General features: G+C 42.3%; 1 protein-coding gene across 4 annotated transcripts in view; it reads left to right on the top strand.

Annotated features, from left to right (window-relative positions):
- Positions 1–15086, top strand: part of CRACDL (CRACD like) — a 41930-nt gene extending 26844 nt beyond the window's left edge. For 3 of the 4 annotated variants that reach the window (XM_066545227.1, XM_066545224.1, XM_066545225.1), the window contains 4 exons: positions 389–1949; positions 11719–11918; positions 13553–13685; positions 14558–15086. In XM_066545227.1, coding sequence (XP_066401324.1) covers positions 389–1949; positions 11719–11918; positions 13553–13685; positions 14558–14703 — 2040 coding nt within the window. In that variant the 3' untranslated portion in view covers positions 14704–15086. The remainder of the gene's footprint in view (positions 1–388; positions 1950–11718; positions 11919–13552; positions 13686–14557) is intronic. The other variant, XM_066545226.1, reaches the window with a different exon arrangement.
- Positions 15087–19966: the final 4880 nt, after the last annotated feature.

Here is a 19966-nt window from a genome sequence, read left to right as displayed (position 1 = left end):
AGTAGCAAAATACAGAGACAGATTTTTCTCTTTCAAGTGTTGCTTTTTGCCCAAGAGCAGCACAACATAGGCAGTACGCTCTGGAGAATCAATTGCCAAGGACAGTCCCATGGCCATTGTTCTGATGGACTTCCCATCTACAAGGACATGAAAGCACTAGCTCTGCAGAAGGAAATGTCACACATGCTTTTATATTGGTTAAGTGCATTATTCCAGGATCTGCTTAATTAAAAAAGCATCCAGTCTGTAGGTTAAGAAAACTGCAAGCTCAGCACTGGAGGCAAGTATTGCCTTCCTCTCTAAGATCTCAGCTGTAAATGTAATGATGAATAAGAAAAAAAATGAAGCTGTACATGGTGACAGGGCTTTCTGTATTTCTTTTTTACAGAGGACCCAGTCTGAATCTCTGACTGATTTGAGCTGTACCCCAGAGGAAGAAGAAGAGGATGATGCTGTATTCAAATCCAGCAATCAAGAACTGCCATGCAGCACAGCTGAAACACAGGATGTGGCTTTCTGGCCAAAGCCCAGCATGCCTGAGGACCTCCCTCCTGCTCTGAGACCAGTGGGGACTCAGCCTGCTTCCAAGCCTGCTGATGGACAGGAAACCCTGCTACCAGAGAATCAGCCAGAGGACTGCCAACCAGCACTAGAAATTATGTGTGAGGAGTCTGAGTCCTCATTGCCATCAGAAGGCAAAGACTCTGCAACTTCTTCCTATTCCAGTTCAGACAGAGGAGTACAAAACCAAGAAGATTCCTCAGAAACACTGGTTCTGTTGTCTGGGGATGGGTCAATCAATATTGTAAATCAAGAAAATAAGGCGCTTCCTACTGTGTTTCCATTAAATAAATTATCTTCTGAAGAAAATATTTCAATTAGTAAGAATAGTATTGTTTGCTTGGGAAGGTCAGAAGAAAATAAGCAGAAGGATGATCAGGTACTTGTGGAAGTGCCCTGTAATAAAGGGACAGACAAAGAGTTTACTCTATTGTCAGAGTCCAGCAAGGAGTGTTTCATGGGTTCTTCCCAGCCTGCAGACTCATTGCATGTTTCACATGCTGCTTCCTCAACGCAAATGGGATCGTCTACTTTCTGCTCTCTAGAGAAAATAAAGACTGCACAGGAGGCAGCTGCTTCTGAGAAGGAGAACAAAGAGGAACAGATGGGGAAGAAAGCTGACAAAGCAGTCAATGAACTCAATGCCTTCAAAAAGTTTTCTGTTTCCTCTGCACGGGAGAGACCAAGCACCAGAAGCCTGTATTTCCCAGAAAGATCAGAGTTGGAAAGCCCGTTAAATACTGGATTCTTCCTGTCCAAAGCAAAGGTCTCCTCAAGAAATGAGAAGTGGCAAGGTGACTTCCAGAAGGGATCAGATCTGGACAAGGAAAAAAGTAGCAGCAAAAAGGGGACTTTGCTGCCAGAATCTTACTCTGAGAACACAGGCCAATCTACAGAAAGTTTGGCTGGTTATATTTCCCCAGCTGTTGATGAAGTACCAATGCCAAACAATTCTTCAGTGGTATCTCAGAATCAGTCAAGTTTTAAAGATAAAAGTCCTTTTCAAGTGAAACTTAGATCCACCTCACTGTCCTTGAAATATGAAGACAATTCACCACCAGAATCAAAAGGGATTAAAAGATACAGTGCAGAATTTAATTTAGAAAATGAGGGATTGCCTTCTTTTCTAAGAGGTGATAAGGCAGAGATCAGAAAAACAGCCAATACAAATACTGGTGATTCTTTAAATGAGAAGATCAAACCCAAAGCAAAGTCCTCTGAGCAGCTCAGTTGCAAACCACCATTGCCTAAAAAGCCAGTGTGGCAAAGCATAACCATTCCAAACACTACTGCAAGCAAGGAGAAGCAGGACAAAGCTATTCACTCTCCTGAATCCAGAAATGAAGACAGAGACCTGGAGAAACAGTCAACTGCTTGTAAAGTGCCTGGTAAGACTCCCAAAGCTTTATGAAGTTACCTTCACTTGCAAAGAATGATCTTACCTGTGGAGAGCATGAGGCAGCACTGTTGTGTCTGCCTGGTGAGCACAAGCTGATGGCTCTGCCTTCAGTGATGTTGCTCCCTTATTTTCCCTTGCTGAAAAGATTATAAAAAAGACAGCAGGGAAGAAACAGCAGACAGAATAAGATATTTTTACCTCTGATTTTTGAATTTCAGGTTATTGTTTAAAGGATGTTCAAAGTGACACTCAAAAAATAAAGTACACTAGCACATATTGGAAAACAGGAATAGCAAGCTACTAAGTGTCCCCGTTTAGAGCTGCTGCATGGCAATTCAAAATCCAAGAGCACATATTAAGTGTAGTGCTCTTTGTGAGACAAGTGACTCAGACCTCTAGACCTTCTTTTCACCATAACATTGAGGCAGAGATGCAATGAGGCTCCGCCACTGCCATGGTAAACACACCACTTATTTATTGCCTCCTGTGAGGTTTTCTTATTCATTTATCTATCTTTATCATTACTCATTCCTTGTTTAAAACCAAAATTAACAACCCTGCAGCTTCCTGGAGTTCAAAGGCAGGAGAGAACTTAAGATCGTGTCTACTGCAGATTGTTATATTTTACCCTGTTGTCTGTATTATATAATTGGGTTAGAGATTTAAAAAAAAAATCAGACCTCTGGAGACTAATTATACACTGTGGACTGCAGGCAGAGAACAGAAAAGACTGGAAGTGGCACCACTGTCTGGGGTCTTTGCAATGACAATAAAGAAGTTAGGTGAAGCACACTCTAGCAGTTCTAGCAGGAGACCTCTGCTCTTCAGAGAACAGCCGAGAGGGGGAAAACGTAAATCTTTTGGTCTTCTGATATGTGGAAGGAAATTCTTCCCTGTCCTGGACCTGTATGGGCATGAGTTTGATGTTATGAATGTGAGAAGATGCTGGCCAAGTAAATAATAGGCTGTCTCTGTGCCATTGCAGAGCTTCCCCCCATCTGGTTGCTCTTCTCTGATTGGGGTCTGTCTCTGAGCTTTGGAGTAGGCAAACACCAAAACCAAAAAAGATCCCAGGGCACAGGATGCCACTTGTCCTCTAGGGTGACAAAAGTCTCTTCCTGGTCCCAGAGGCAACTTACCTGAGTGACACCTGATTTCAGTTGTCTTCTGCTGCAGCATCACAGACATTTTTGCAGGACTTTGGCCATGTTCACAGTTTCCTGCTCTCCTACCCATCATAAAGGAGGAGATTATTAAGATCCACAGCTGGATGAGGTCCCCACATCCAGCTGGATTTATGAGGTCCCCACATCCAGCTGGATTTGGATCTGGATCCAGCCAGAACCTCCCCACACCCTGCAGACAAGGCAGGAGATATATATATATATATATATATATATATATATATATATATATATATATATATATATATATATATATATATATATGTATGTATGTATGTATGTATGTATATAATTCCAACACTCCCTTTAAAAGCATTTTCCCCTCTGTGCTGCCCTGAGCAGTTGATTATTTGTAGTGATGCCCATGTCTCTGATGGAATGAGATTTTGGGGAGGGTCATACTGGGACAAGAGAGGAGAAGACCTAGCATAGCAGGGTGGTTCTGGCAGGGTATGGAGGAGAGCAGTAGGAGTACCAGTGCTCCCTCTCACAGCCCTTTATCACATCCCTCTTGCTGAGTCCCAGAGTGCCTGAAGGTGGACTGGAATGTCTTCCTGCAGTGAAAGACAATGAGTGCTGGAGAAGGAAGAAGGGGAAGAAATGAAGCCAGGGAGCACATTTCTCCTCCAGGCTTCTCCTGTGGCTCCTCAGCCCTAGGATGAAGGAGCCTCTGCCCTGAGATACAGAACTGCCCTCTGCAAAACAGGATCTGTGGGTGGGAGTTGTGCCTTGGTCTCCCTGATAGAGATGCATGTACCTGGAGTTTGAAACAGGGTTAAGAAGTCCTGCTGTGTTCCCCCCTCCCTGAGAGCATTACACCAAATCTGTATGGTCTGAGGTTGTTTAAAATGATGGTTCAGATTGGTCTGTGATGGCAATTAGTTTTCTTCCTTATCCACTGCCTTCTTTAGACACCTGACCAAGCATCTCCCTGTGCTGTTGCCACATCAGCCTGACCTGGCCACCTGAAGTCATGGGTGAATGAGGTGTGCCCACCTCCTCTGAGTGCCCTGGAACCACATCAGGCAAAAGTTATTTGGGAAAGGTTGCACAGTGATCCCCAAAATTACGTCCCTCTGTGAGGCATAGGAGAGTCATGGGATGCAATGAGGCCTTGGCAGGGAAATAGCCCAGCCCAAACATAATTTTAAGCTCTTTGAAAATTTTCCCTCAGCTCAGTGAGTCAGGACCATGTCTTTGCAACTGCAAACAGGAAAAATCCGACAAACACAATCAACACAGCCCCTCATGGATCACATGTGTCTTATCAGGCATCTCTGGCCTCTGGATCTGCTTGGACACTCACTTTTTTTTTTACTTTACAGCCACTCAGCCCTCTCCTAGCCCTTGAGTTCATCAGCCTTTTCAAAGAGCTGTGGTCACCATCAGGAGATGCTGTTTATTTAAGCTGTCAGGGAGTTTCCCCTGCATGTTAGGAAATCTGTGCACTGAACAAGACAAACTGTGAAATGGTGATACAAGGGGATGCAGTTCCCTTCTCATGCACACTCATTTCAAAAAAGTTATTTTGCTGTGTCATTGAGGTCAGCAGGAGCACTGTGGTTCATTCAGTTCACATTTTAGCTTTTCAGCACTTTTGGTACCAAAGAAACAGGAGAGCTCATGGGATGCTGGCCTACCACACCAGGTGAAAGCAGCACTCCTGCTCCCCGGGGCTTTCTGAGGAACTTATGAGGGATTGCTTTACCTCTCTCAGGCTGCAAGGAAGCCCTTTAATGTCTGTGTGAAATTAGTCACCCCAGGAGGAGTCATTTTTAAGTTTCTGGAGCTAAAGGCACGAGTCCTTGCAAGATTTAAAAGGTTAAGCTGTGTTGTTTGGAGTTGATACACTTTGCTATAAATCCTATAAAGGGCAGAAACAATTACCATATGTTAACAGGTTATTACAACAGTGAAACCATACGCAATACTTGTCTGAATCTGCATATTAGCATAAACAAAAATCAGCACCTGAGGAGCTGTAGTGGGCAGACATCCTCTGAAAAGAGCAAAAGAGCTCAGGGAAGAACGATGGATGTTATGGTGAATGAAATTGGTGTGCATTGCCTGGAAAATAGAGGCTCTGGAATGACAAGAGAAGTGTTTTTCTCTACATCAAAAAGACATTGCTTTAATGCTGTCCAGGCTACAGCTGAAAAACAAGCTGTCTGGTTTTTTTCCCCAAAAGGAGTTGCTTTCTCTGTTGTGTCAGGCTATTTTGCAACATGGCTGTTTTCCAGCAGTGAAATAGACTTTGATGCAAACAGCAGTTTCTTGTGTAAAAAAGACTCTTCTGGCATCGGTGGTATAGATCCAATCAAAAGTCAAATACCTCTCAGAGCAGCTTAGGGAAGAAAGAAATGTCAGAAATACTTAACCAAATCTTTAGAATAGCTTTGTCAGAAATTAAGGAATTGGGTGTAAATACTGACATGAATGCATGTAGTATTTTAATAAACAAAGGGAAATATGTAGGCCAGGATATTCTAAATGCTATATGCATTTGTAAAGCCCTTCTTAAAATAACTGGAGTTTTATAAATGAGCAAAGATACAACAGTGTGGAATTAAATATGCATGCATAAGCAGTGTTATAAAACAATGACACTTACATACAGAGGGTGTTATCTCCCTGTGTAGAGTTGTTTAGATTAGTTTTGAGTATGTTTGCTTTTAAAACACTCAGGGAACCCACAAGCTAGCTTTGCTTGCTGTTAGTGGTTTGACTTTCAAAAGACTCTAAATTCTGGCTCTGACCTTTCACCTGCACGCATGTAGGGCAAGAAAAACCACTTTGCAGTCCTTGCAGGCATAAGATGTTCTTTTCCAAGTATAAGAATTATATGTCATAAAGGACCTCTTCTACAATTTGTGTGTGCAGAGGCTTTTAGATGTAAAGAAAGCAGGTCTCAGATTTAAAGAAATCTTAGGCCATCTCTAAAAAAGACAAAGTTAATCCCTAAATCTCAGGGTAATGGTTAAAATGTCTTTGCTGTATTTATCCATATAAGCAGCACACACAGGGAGATACATTTGAATACATGAAGTATATCTGTCTGTCAATAGACAGAAGTAGGTATGTGTTTTTCTTTCACTTCCTGCGTGTGTGTATAAACCCATGCACAATAACAAGTCAATCATAGATCCTTTTGTACATTAATGTATTATCTTCATCTTATTGTTCATACAACCAGTCTGACACACATTACAGGATAATACCCAAAGTGAGAAGTGTACACATTTGTTTCCACAATATTTAGGCAGAAGACATTTCATCTATAAGATCAGAGCCTTAGTGTGAGGAAAAAAAGGAAGTTTTAGTTAGATACCAATAGAGACAGATACCTATATTAAATGGGGTTGCAGAAGGGGAGTTTCCCCCCTCTAGAGGACCACTGAGGCAGCCAGCCCTGATGCTTTCAGACTCAGTGGAGGAGAGCTCAGGGAATTCTGATCTGCAGGAGGGAATTGAGAAGGTGGCTATGGTTGACTTGGCTTCAGAGCTGTCCTCAGTGGTTGGTCTGGAAGCTGTGGAAGTGGTGAAGAATGCAGCAAGAACAGCTGACCTTGTGACTGTCCCATGTGTGTTTGTTGGCTGTGGGGAGGACATGAAGGGAAGGCTTCAGCAGCCTCTGGGTGTGGTTTCAAGAGGCAGCAGAAGATCTCAGCTTACAGTAATTGCTGGCTTTAATACATGGTGACATTATGCACAGACTGGCTTGACAAGTTCCGACCTGGTATCTTTCCATTGTTGGTGGCTTATCCCAAGGGGAAAAAGGGGCTCCTCTCTTTCAAAAAAGCCTGAGGCCAAGCCAGCGCCAAGGAAACCAGAGAAAGATGCAATCACAAGGTTAAAGCTGTGAATGAATGAGAGACAAATTGCTGCCAGCAATATCCTTTATTAGCTTATGAACTTATTAAGGAATGAGTTGAATAGCACATTGTTTAAAACAACATGTTGTAATATGAAATGAAGAATATTATTTAGATTTTAGTTTTGTTCTGAAAATCTCTCAAGTGCAACACAGAAAGAAGAGGCTCAGCCCTGCTTCAACAAAGAAATGAAACACAGGGCATTTGTGGAGGCTGTGATCTGTCAAAACTGACTCAGCTTTGGATGGAACACACCACTGCTTGCATTTTGTATTTGTTATCTCCCTAAGAGTGGCATTTACCAGCTGGGAGTTTCTGTGTCAGTTATTGTGCATGTGACATGCAGCAGAAGCAGGAGTTAAAATCGTCCTTTTGAGTACTTTTGGTTCCACTCTGGCTACCCAGTTCCTTAAATGCTGTGCCTTGCCACGGGGTGAACCATAAAAGCACATGGACTATCCCATGACTAGATAAGACAGAGCTTATTCAAGGTAATCATACAGTCATGAACCCAGAAAGATGTGTGAGCAGCTCTTCCCTTGAGAACAGTCACTTCCTGAGAAAGCTTTTTGCTTCTTTGTGTCCCTTAGGGTACCAAGAGCTGCACAGGACAGTCTCAGGTCACCTGAAACTGCCAGCTCTCTTCACCACACTATCTCCTGAATTACTTCACCACCTTTCATCCTTCTGGCTGGAACAATGGTGCATATATACTGCCAAGAAACCTTATCTAATTTGAGGTGGGAGGATGTAAAGGACCTCTGGGCAATGGGATAGATAATAAATAGTGAATATGCTCTTCTACCTCTTACAGTAATTCTGGCTGACGGATGAGGTAGAAGATCGTGCGTGGGTTGCATCTGATGGGTTTTTTTCTGGAGATAAGGCACTTCCCCTGCCTTGTCTGCCTGTCTGGCTTTCTTCACAAAGACACTCAAATGAACAAGGGTAGAATGTAATTGCTTAAAGGTACAAGAAAGCCTCTCCCAGCAGCAGATCAGCTCTTGATCCTCTGTAGGTGATACTACTCTGCTGTCCTAAGTTGGTCCATACATATATATATATATAAAATCTTCAAGATTATGACAAAGAGCTTTTGTTCTCTACTATCAAAGGGACATTTGGATACTATCTCCTATGGAATGATACCTGGCTCTAATTTGGCTGCCTTTTAATTGGCATGACTAGGATGCCTGGCATCTCATCAGGGAGAACTGCCTGAAGAGTAAGGGTGCTTGATGCCTTCATTAGACCATCTGCCTTATGAAAAACTTTGTTATATTAGCAGCCTCCAGACATATCACTGCAGGACTGGGAACCCAGGGAACTGGGAACCTGTTATCTCAGGCAATGCACAGTGAAATAACAGCAGGATGAATCCTAAGCTCATGAGGATGACAGAGAAATGGAAGCACAGGTAGCAAAAAGACCATTACATGTAGTGCAGTAAATAGAGCCTGGGCATAGCATTCATTTTGTCAGTGTGGATTGTGTGGTGGAAGCAGAGAAGGAACAACCTTGATGTTTTCATAAAGCTCCTGTGGTGTGACAGGGAAAATGGGACAAAACACAAAAGGGAATTTGGAGTCACAGCAGCTAAGATGTACATCACTAGCAGCATCAAGGCAGAAGCCAGGTTCCCAGTCTCGTCAAAAAGTGTGGGTGGCTTGAAAAGGATCTTCAGCATAAAGACATTGGAGTTTTTGAGCACCAAGACATTACAGATGGTGAAGGAAGCCAAAGAGGTAGTGGAAGAGGTTGCATGTGGTGGTGTGTCTGCAGCTGTACAGCCAGAGAGCTGCTCCTCAGCTCTGACGAGCACAGGACATCATCTTAGCTGTGGCTCCTCCATGTGCTGCAGGAATACTTTGGGAGCTGAGGAAGCACAGCACCTGCTTTTACTGGGCAATGCATTAATAAGCCCTGCCCAAAGTGCCCACCACCTGAAAAAGTGCAGACGGCTGCAGATGGGCTTAAGGGCATGGCTGCAAGCAAAGGAGGGAATGTGATGGCAGATGCATTAGCAGACATCATGTCATTTCAACTGTGTGGCTGTACTTAAGATCCCAGTGAGGTTTGTCCTAAGACACTGAGAGAAGATGGCTAGCAGAGTTTGACTTGCTAGTGGTTATCTTGGAGAGCTGTGGGAGTTAAGGGGCACTGACTGACGTGTACAGAAAACCATTCCAGGTGAAGTGGTGTAGTCCTTCCATGTCAGCTGATGCTAACACTGTTTCATCTCAAGTGCCACTTCTGACCATCATATTTGAAGGAGATTTGACCAAACTAGGACAATTCCTACAAACAAAAGAGTGATCTAGAGAATTAGATTAATCAGAAAAGTTTAAAAAGTAGGGAAAATGTGGTCTAAGTCTTCAAATGCATAACAGGCTGTTGCAAGGAGACTATGAGTAATCTGCTCGTGTCCATAGTGTGTAGGAGAAGTAGTTACAGATTTAAATAAGAGCAAGGAAGATTTAACTCACCCAACAGGCAAAAAAAAAAAAAGTAGAAAAAAAGAGCTGTGCCATAGGATAGGTTGCTTAGGGAGACTCTGAGACCTGTCCTGTTTCAGGAGAGTTAGACACATATTTGTGAGGAAACAGTTTCTATGAAACTGATCTTTCAGCTGGTCTTGCCTTGCAGTTGAAGGATATGTATGAAGGATACATGACATATTGACATCTCTTCCAGCCTTATTCTTTAGCATCCTATAAAAGAAGATAAAAATGAAGCAAGGAGAGCCAGTAGAAGGCTGATTGGGAAAAAAAAAAAAGATTGGAAAAAGATTATGGGAGGAAGAGCTGCTGTCATGCAAAGATGGGGGTTAGGTGGGATGCAGAGAATTAGACTAACATGCTGTGCAAGAGGGAGAGAAGCTCCTTCAGTGTTCAGGGACCCTGTTTTATCTGTGCTGCATTTGCACAGCTGGACTTCTAAGTTGTTTCTTCCAGAGGTTTTCCTGCAAGATTGCATGAGATGAATGTGAAGGGAAATGCAGGCATCAGCTGGCAAAATATCTTGCTTTGACATTAAAGCATGGGTTTTTCTCTTTTTCATTTTTTAGCTGATATAGGCTTTACAATGTTTTCTTGTTCAAATAACTACTCTCTCTCTGTTGAGGTATAAAAATGACTTGAGAAAATCCCTGAGCAAAGCAAGTTTGTGGGCTTTCATAATACGCCTGTGTTGGCAGACTCCAGCTCTTGGGAGTGCATCATCCCTTTTATCTTCCATGCCTTCACAAGGCATCTCAAATGTGCCTTCAGAGACATTTGCCTGCTTTCCTGATCAGGGCCAAATTCCACCAAACTAGACCATAGTGCTCCGGAAATGTGTCTGACAGCTCCACAGGGTCCCGTGGCTGGCTCTGCTGTCAGCAGAGCAGCTGAGCCCCCAAGGGACCCTAGGGCAGTAATCCTTTCTGTCTGGGTCTGTCTCCTCCCAGGTCCCTGAACAGGATGCTGACTAAGTAATAAACTTTTCCAAAGAGCAAGACCACACATCATTTGAGGATCAGAAGCTTAACTTCTGCTCTGCAAGAGCCTTCTGTAAATTTTGATACATCAGTGACCAGAACTGGCTGGGAAAGGTGAAATCAGCCATCTTGGGTCTGAGGTTGTTATTCTTGTTCCTCATTTAAGCTACACAGAAGCTCTCCCATTCATTGGGAAACTCAGTTTTGTGTTCAGTGTGAGTCAAAAAATGGAGAACCAGGGGGATGGAGCCAATGGAGCTGCTGAGGCTCTTCTCCTGACCAAGTTCTGTTCAGTGGCGAGACAGGATTTCCTTTCTCAGAATATTTGAATACAGGGTATTTCTCTTTCCCATAACCCTGGATTCTGCACGTCCTTGGGTAGCAGTTGTGAGGTCAGCAAATAGTTTTGACTTTCTTCTCCAGAAATTGTCTTTTTTCTTTTTGTGTTACTCAAGTCTCATTTCTGGTAGAGCACCAGAAGATGATGACCATGGTCAGCATCAGCAGGGATAAGTCAATGTAGACCTTACATCAAAAGACCAGAAAGTCCCTCTGTGGTTTTAGCAGTGCTTCTGTGTGCTCAGTCACTACAGACTGCGGTGCACAGGCACCCATGACTGAATCTGCACCTGCGAGCTCCACGGAACTGGAGAGGAGGCTGGTCATAAAGGGGTGGGAGGCAGGAAACAATTAAGGCATGGGCTGCTGCTGCATGTGGGGAAACTGCTTCCAAAAGGGGTGGAAGGAAGGCAGGAAGCAGACTCAGGCATGGGCTGCTGCTGCAGGGGCATCAGAAGAGTGGGAGCTGAGAGCAGCCACAGTGGGGAGAAGTTTGCCTTTGAAACACCGCAGTCCCTCTGTGTCCACTTTTGCATGGTCAGCTGCTTGTCTCAAAGGTACTGTGGGAGAGGGAGCAGAAGGGGCAGACCTTGGGAAAGGGTAGATTAGAGAAGTTTCATTCATGTTTCTGCATCTCCCTCACGTGAGGGCAGTGACACTGCCACTCCAGCTGAGCAAAGATGCAAAGCGTTTCTCACCAGTGGAATGATAACTTAAACCTGTGAGCACAGGAAAATTGCTCTCTGGGGACCAAACTAAACAGAACTCCTATTTATCCAGGCTGGTTTCATATTCTGGGACCAATCAGTACATTGAGAAAGTATGAGCTGAAGCTGATTACAACCCTTTTTCCTCTAACCATGTATATAAATAATCTGTCAACAGAGAAAAGCGTGTCTTCCCCCATGGCTGCAGGAGACTCTGGAAAAGATCCTGACACTCCTACAGAGCCAGCCTGGATTTCCATTGCAAGGCAAAAGCAGAGGGGCATGCATCAGGAGAAGGAACTCAACAGAGAAAAGCTCGTGGCTCCAGATAATGAGTCAAATACAGAGAAACAGAATAAAGGAAAGGAACAAACAGAGGTACTTGCAGTACAAATTTGTGATGCTTTTGTATCACCTCCTGTAGTATTCTTTGGATCTGCTGCTATGTTACCATGCCATAATGATTACAGATACTCAATGACTGTAACTGTAACTGAAAAAGACACTGTTCTCATAAATGTGTTACAGATTCAAAGTTTTCTGATTGTTCAGATATGTAATTTTGTGTCTCCAAGAAATCAAAATCCTGGAACTATGTGAAGTGTGTAAAATTTCTTGGCATACCTACCAGATCTAACACATGTATTGCATGCTGAAATTATCCAAAAGGAAGTGCTAAATTGTAGTCTTTGATCCTCCTCAATGCAGAGGAAATGTGTTCTCTTTTAACTACCCTTCTAAGCACAGCCTTTCATTGAACCTCTTATACCTCCTGACTGAGTTAACTCTGAATGAGCAGCTTGGTCCCAGAAGCTCCTAGGTAACAATTTTTAGAGCCCTGAGAAGTGAAATAGGATAAAAATAACTTTTGCATTTTCAGAGATTGCCAATATATAAATTCTGGTTCCCTGTATATGGATAATTCAGAAACCCATGTGGTGCCATGGAATCTGGGCTGACACTGCCTCTTCAGAGATCCCATGGAAAACAGGGTGATTCCTGTAGCTAATGATCTTCCCAGATGACACAGCTGTGCCAGTGGAAGTGCTTGGCATGGATCCAAAACACTCCCCTGCTGCCTGTTTTGCATCCTGCACAAATAAAAACCCTGCTCTGATGCAGGAGCATGTGTGTCCTACTCCAGTATGGCATATCCAGTGCAAATGACCTACTTTCTTACTTCAGGTGGCACTGCTAGCACCCCAGATAGGTGTATTATATCCTGGAATAAGAGATGGTTTCTAGGTGATGAAAAATAGCAGTGGTTAGATTAACAAGAAATCATACCTAATAAGATGTCTAGGCCAACTTCTGAACTGCAGTAATGCCCAATACAATCCCAAAATACAGTTTCTATGTCAGAACAGGAAACTCCAGATTTTAGCTGGCAATGATCCTTGAAATTCATGCCATGCATTTTATTTCCCTGTAGCAGCTAGCAGAGAAACATGCCAAGATGCTTCTGACTGCAGCATGTGAGGCTTGGTGCCACTGTACTACTCCCACTTTCTCTTTCTCCCACATGGCACCAGGCACTATCACTTCAGGGTAGTTTTTGATACTGGCAAGAAAATCTGTTGGAGGATATGTTTGACTTCTTTTTTATGAAAAATCCATTTACCACCAACTGTCCAAAAATACAGTGCCATAGCCCTCAAAATTTGGGAGATGGAAGGAGAACATGAGAGAATGAGGCTGTTTCCAAATCCTGTGTATGCTTGTAGAGATGTGCAAAGGACTTGGAATACATTTTGCGGTGAAGACTATAATTATCTACTCATACCATTATCGGTAAGAGATACTGAGGGATAGTTTCAATTAGTAAAATTGAGTTCCATGGATATTACATGAAAACACTGTAACTTTCTGAACAAGTGTCAGCTCAAGGGAGAGGAGTGGGACCAATGTCTGCTGAACTGTGGCAGGCTCCCCATCCACTGCTTTGCTTGTGTTCTTCCAAACTGAACTCATTCTCCTTGAATTACTTGGATTTTATCCCTTTCTGTGCCTAGGGGCCAGTGAAACAGCAATGGAGTAAACCTTCACACTTGGCGCCTAAAACCACTTCTGAAGAGCAGAGGAAAGACACAAAGTCTGAAACTAAGTCCCTGCTGAGAACCAATTCATTGTCACATTGTGTCCCTGGTAAGAAACAAAATTCTTAAAATGTAGGCTGTTACCTCTCACCCTTGTCAGAAGAAATCCTGCTTGAGTGTGCTGCAAAAGGAGTAGGGGCTAGATCCTAATCTCTTCCTCGGCCCCGCATCAGCCAGGACAAAGAGTTTTCTCAGCACTCATGTCTGGGATTTTATTTGGTGGTTTATTTATTTATTATTTTATTTGAGGTTTTATTTATTTATATTCTTCTGACCAGTTTGACTACAAGAAAAAGAGTAAAAAGGGGTAGCCAAAAACTTGTGTTGAAAGAAATGTGAATCAAGAACTCCAGGGCCTTTCACAGGACAGAGGCCCAAATGCACTATCCCAGTGTAAAATGTAAACAAAAATATTTACAATAGCACTCAATTTAAATGTGGCTTCCTCAGCAAGCTGAGGAATGGTGCAATCAAAAACTGTCTGGCCATCAGTCCTCCCACAATGAGTTTGTTGTAAATCTCTTTGGTAAATTCAAATTTGAAAGAAGGGCAGAAGTTTTGAAGTAATAAAATTCCTGTGAATTGGGGGCTGAGTATAGGAGGAATTCACATGTGAATACTTTAGCTAATGAAAAGACTCTCTTCTTTGACCTGGGTGTTAACATAGGGCACAACAAGGAATCCAGGTCATCAGGATGAGTTTTGGTAAATTTAGAGATCAAAATATAATAGTGATGAGAAAAACATTGTATTATTTGGAACACAGAATGGTAATTTTCTCAATAACTTATTGCACAAGAAGCTTCCATGTGAAATGTAAAGATTTTCTACCACAGGGCAAGGCATGGGAAGTATTTAATAAAAGAGAGTGCTTAGTTGCACAGAAGGTAAGTGTAAAATGTCCATGTGCTTTATTCCTAGTAGCTCCATCACCTGCACTGGTGGATAAGGAGGAAATAAGCCACTTGAAGAAAGCCAGTAATGCTGCTCCCAATCAGCCATCCTGGATGGAGCTGGCCAAAAAGAAGTCTCAAGCTTGGAGTGGTATGCCGCAGATTATAAAATAGAACCATGCAAACAAGGAGCATGTTTCAGAACTACTTGACTGAACTCCTACAGACCAGCAAATCACAGTGAAGAATCTCTTGATACAGAAGGGTTTTATTATGCAGCTGTGGAGAAAGTGTGCAATAGGTGCAGTCAAAAAGTTTACCTTTGATTTTGTAGCAATCAGAATTGCAATGGCAATGGATTACTTAAATTATGCTAAGGACGTACTTACACTTGGGAAAATAAAACTTTTGCCTTATGTATTTCTTGCATTTTCTGCTTTTACTGATGTTTGTATCCAAACAGAATCTTTGCTAAACTTTGCTGAACTTCTGTTGTTGCTGGAAATTTCTATTTGTTACGGTTTTCTCTGTTTACAGTTATAAATTGTGCACTTACATCCTGATTCTCTTGATGTGTTTCACTGGAATCATGGGACACACTTTCTACCAAAGCTGTTAGGCCCACGGAGATACTCCTGAATAGCTGCTAATGAGTACTGCATTAAAATGTGTTGCTTAAACTTCAGGTTTGCCTAGCTAAGCCACTGGTACAGTTTCTGGGGTTAGGTTGCATTTTGGGAGGCACAAATAATGAAAAAAATTCTCATTTCTTTCTGTGAGTAGCCTGGGTTGCACAGTGTTTTCAAGCAGGCAAACAGTAAGGAAATGGAACTGCAGTTGGAAACTCATCAATATATTCACAGTTACTTTCCTACCTGGGTTCATCTGGCTGCTACTGGCTTTCCTTCCTGTGGAAGCTCATGCCCAGTCAGGAGGATGATATTAGTAACAATGGTCAATATGAATTTAATTAAAAATTAAGAACTGAAAATACTGGAGCTAAAGTTCAAACTGAAATGCTGGGGAAAACTGTGAATTTCATCACAGTGCCAGCTTCACATATCACCCCCCACATAATCTTAATTCCTCTCATTAAAAACCAGTAACATACAGATGGCATGTCTGTACTTGACTACCTTTATGTAACATCCTCGTGCTCATTGGCCTGAGCCTCCCCCACCAGTTTGTGACTCCCACTCATGAAGTCTCCTCAGCTCTTCACCTTCGCTTGTTTAACAAGATTGACAAGATAAATCATTTACTGCTGATTTACTGAAACTACTCTGAACATATTTTAAGACTTCCCTATGAATTACAGAAGCAAAGGACAAACCCTGTGATGCCCCACTGCTGAGACAAGCATTTCATTTTGTGTATGCATGTATATTAGCACTGCAATCCCCAGGTTTATTTATGTTTATATTAATGGTTTTGTTTTTATTATCACATTACATTCTCTTTGGAAAAATGTGGGGAGACTTTAGGAAACATAGGATTTTCTAGCACCTGTGTTTGCAATTTTGAAATCTTGTTTTCTCTACAGAGGTAGGAAGGAAAACCTGAGCCCTCTTGGTAATGACATTTAGTAATGAACAAAGAAATAGAGAGTTGAGCATGTAAACATCCAAGGTGCTGTTAAAGGCTTTCAGTCAGGCTGTCTTTCATTGTTAAAAACAGGAGGAGGAGGAGCTAGTTTTATGTTTGCAGAGCCTTAGGATAGAGCCAGTGAGCCTGCACTGCTGTCAGTCTGCATGGCTGCTGGGGTCCAGACCTGCTGCAGCCCATCACAGAGCTGTCAGCAGCCCTGACCCAAACAGGGTTCTGCCAGCTGTCCCAGGGTTTTCTCCTTCCTGCAGATGGCAAAAGGCAGTGTGAGATACCTGCTGAAATCACAAGTGGCAAGACAGCTCTCTGTCAAACAGATCCACAGCAGAAATGGTAACTTAATTACAGGACGTGCAGCCTTGGGCTCAATTGCCCAAAGGTTGGCTGTGCAAAAAACTTTCACACTTGTCCCCCATGAGCAAGCAGGCACAGTCCTTAATCTCAAGTGATATTTTTTTGGTTTTGGTATTAATATTCTACACTAGAAATAGACACATTTTTGAGATACAATAAAACTTAACTCCCCCTCTTTTCAAAACACCCTGTCTGAAATAAATAACCAATTAGCAAAAAGTGTAATGTTAAGATATGCTATTACCTTTTGTAGAAATCTTGAAAAAAACACAGCTTCTCTATTTAAGGAATATAGCATATAAAAAAAAAAGACCAAACTTGTACCCTCTAATTATTGCCACCCCATGAAAAGGTTCCCAGGAAATGTAGTTAAAGGTACATTCTGTCTTCTTACAATTCCCTCCCTGTTTGAAACAATTAAAACTTCAAGAACTTTTGCAATCAGTGGTCTTCTTCATATTCTCCCACCACTGCAATGGCCTTGGCTTTTGTGCAAGAGAAGCCACTTGGCTACTTGAACCTCTGATATGACAGCCAGGGGAATTTTTATTTTCTCATAGTGTTTTTCTGTCTCCAGATTTCGAAGACAAAGGGTCATGGAAGTAGGACTTGCTACAGGTGTCCTGCAGCAGGTAGGCAGAAAATAGTTTTAAAACATGTATTTTTCTTTGGTGAAATGGCTCATTTGTGGAAATAGGAAGATGCAAATAAAAATATCGTTCTCTCCCCTGTATGAACAGTGAGCTATGTTTCACACTCAATGCCACCAGAAAAGCCTTTCAGATCTGATCAGCTTTCCCGAGGACATCATTATACTTTTCCAGCTGAGAGGCAATATGACTAACTCAGGCTGATCCATTTTGCTCAGGCAGCTGCAATATATATTGTTGGACTATAGCATCTAACAGGGAAATTAAATGTAAAAATTCACCTTTTGTTCATGACTCATGCACATAAACTAACAGATTTGGAATTACAGTCAAAGAACAACAACAAAATGGACTTGAAAAATAGAAGTTGTCTCTTCCAGAAGTGCTGCATGAGACATCTTTGGCTTTCTGTTTAATGAGCAAGGTGCCTTCCCAGCAGTGAAAGGCTTGACATAATGCAGATGAAATCATCTATCAGGAGTCTTTTAGCACAAAAGCCCTAAATTTGATGATTTATGCAGTTTACTAGTTGGATTACCCTAATCAGCTACCTCCCAGTGTTTAGTAATTTTATGTAAAAAGGAATGCACCTAAATGATTTTAAATGGACAGTGAAGTGCAATTTTTTAAGGTTAAAATATCCCCTCAGTCTTTACTTTGATATGGGGTTTTGCACTGTGCTGCCTTTGACAATGAAAACAGTTGCATTTCTTTTCAAGATGAAGAGGAACATAAAATTTTGTTCCAGTGAAAAAAATCCAGCAGCAGTGTAGCAAGAAGCTTGCTGTAATTTTGCAAAGCTATTAATTCTGTCTTAGTCTCAAGGAGCACAATAAACTTGCCAAAATGTTTGCTTTGTATACATGATGAGCCCTTTGCTGTGGGTAACAAAGGTTTAATTATAGGATTTTGTGTTTGTGGTTAGAAGATAACTTTTGTACTGTTATAGAGTAAAAAAAAAAAAACAAAAACAAAACCCCAATGTGAGCACTGGGCAGTGCTGTGTGTCTGTAAAAATCCCAGGGGGGAAGGTAACCCTGTGTGATCCTGCACCATGGGGCTGCCTGGGATTAACTCTTGCACGAGAAGGCATTTCAGCTCCAGTGGGGCACAGGTTTCACTCACACTCACATACTCCCAATGTTTGACAAGATGCCCAACAAGTGACAGAAAACACTGAGTTTTTGTATCATGGGATCTTCTATTGTCTGACTTCACAAAATAAAAACCACATATAGATTTTAAAATGGATTATTACTCCCAGATAATGCTCTGCATCATGTTTCACTTTGAAGCTGGGGACTAAGGGGACATGTACTCACAGACCATTCAGATCTTCTTCCTTTGCAGCATCTTGCAGCACCTTTGCTGCAGAATCTAACTCTCTATGTACACTGGCTGTATTCCCAGAAGAAAACCACTCTAGCTTACTTAAGGCAACTTAAATGGAGATCATTCTGGGAAATGCTGAACTATCTCCCTCTCCAGGATTCCAAATCTCTCTCTTAAGAATTGTTAGGAATGCAGCTAAGAGCATATAAATATTACTGAAGCAAAGTGATTGAAGACAATTTTCCTTCCTTCCATCTCACTTACCATCACACTGAATATTTTCACTGTTGATTTCTTTTAGCTTTGTTCATTTACCTATGCAAATGAGTATGAAATGATGTATTTTGCAGGTTCATAATTCCATTGAAGAAGATTCAAGGTTGCTGAGCAAAGTACTGTGGTATCTTAACTCATTGCAACCAGTAGTCTCCACTTTTTCCCAAATGTGGCTTGATTTCTCAAGTTTAGATTTGACATGTAAATTATTACCCTGCCTTTGAGAGTCAGTTTGTCCTCAGAAACCTCTAATTAAAAAAAGGAAAAAGAAAGAATTCTCTGTTCACTGTCTACTAAAAAATGACACTTTTCACCAATGGGTCCTGCAACAATTATCAGCACATGGCTTTTACTCTGGCACTTGTCACCCATGCTGGCAGCTCTGGGACATGGCAAATGGGCCATCCATGCTGCTCTTGGGCCAAGCAGCAGCAAACCATGGCCCCATCAGAGACGGGAAGGAGGCAGAGGAATCTGGCAAGACCCTCCTCTTGCCCACCACGATCTCTGCTGCCCTCCCTAGCAGCAGCTGGTACCAGAACACACTGAGGTGAGGCCAACATTTTCACATCTCTGGGGTCCCACTCCAGTCATGGGACTGCTTGTGCAGGTGGCAGTCCAAGGTGCTGTGAAGGTTTCAACACTCCATCAGAAATAAGCAATTGCTGAACTGCAGAGCCAAGTTTGTCCCAAAGTCAGGCTCTGGTCATTGTGTCTCCAAAAGAAATCCTATTTCCATATTCTTTTTATTCCTCCTGCCCCAAATTTAACAAGACTACCAGTAAATCCCTCCAAGTCCTTGCCTCCACTGAAGAACCAAGGAGAACTGTCTGGGAAAAGCGGAGGAAAACAACCAGAGTTATGACAAGAGAAGAATTCAGTTAATAACCCTTCAGGAAAATAAAAGCCACCTTTCTCAGCAGAAATAACAGAGACTCCTATTTAATAAGCTGTTGGCTCATCCTCTCTGCACTCAGCACCGGAGATAATTTTGATGGGCAGGCTGCCTGCAGACAAGGCAACAGAATAAGGTCCTGAGCCTGTCCAGGCAAAACAGACATCATCTTCCCCATCTAGCCACTCCTTGAAACAAGACTTGCCTTCTTTTAACTCCTTTCCCTCTTCCTGCAGCACTCACCTCAAGTACACAGAAGGGACTGCTTTTTGCTTAATGAAGCCTGCAGGTTGGCTTGTGCCTTTATGTTGAACTACAACAATGA

The sequence above is a fragment of the Molothrus aeneus genome, chromosome 2, assembly GCF_037042795.1.
Source record: "Molothrus aeneus isolate 106 chromosome 2, BPBGC_Maene_1.0, whole genome shotgun sequence".
Lineage (NCBI taxonomy): Eukaryota > Metazoa > Chordata > Aves > Passeriformes > Icteridae > Molothrus > Molothrus aeneus.
Note: the sequence above shows the minus strand (reverse complement) of the source record. Positions and strands in the feature narration are given on the sequence as shown.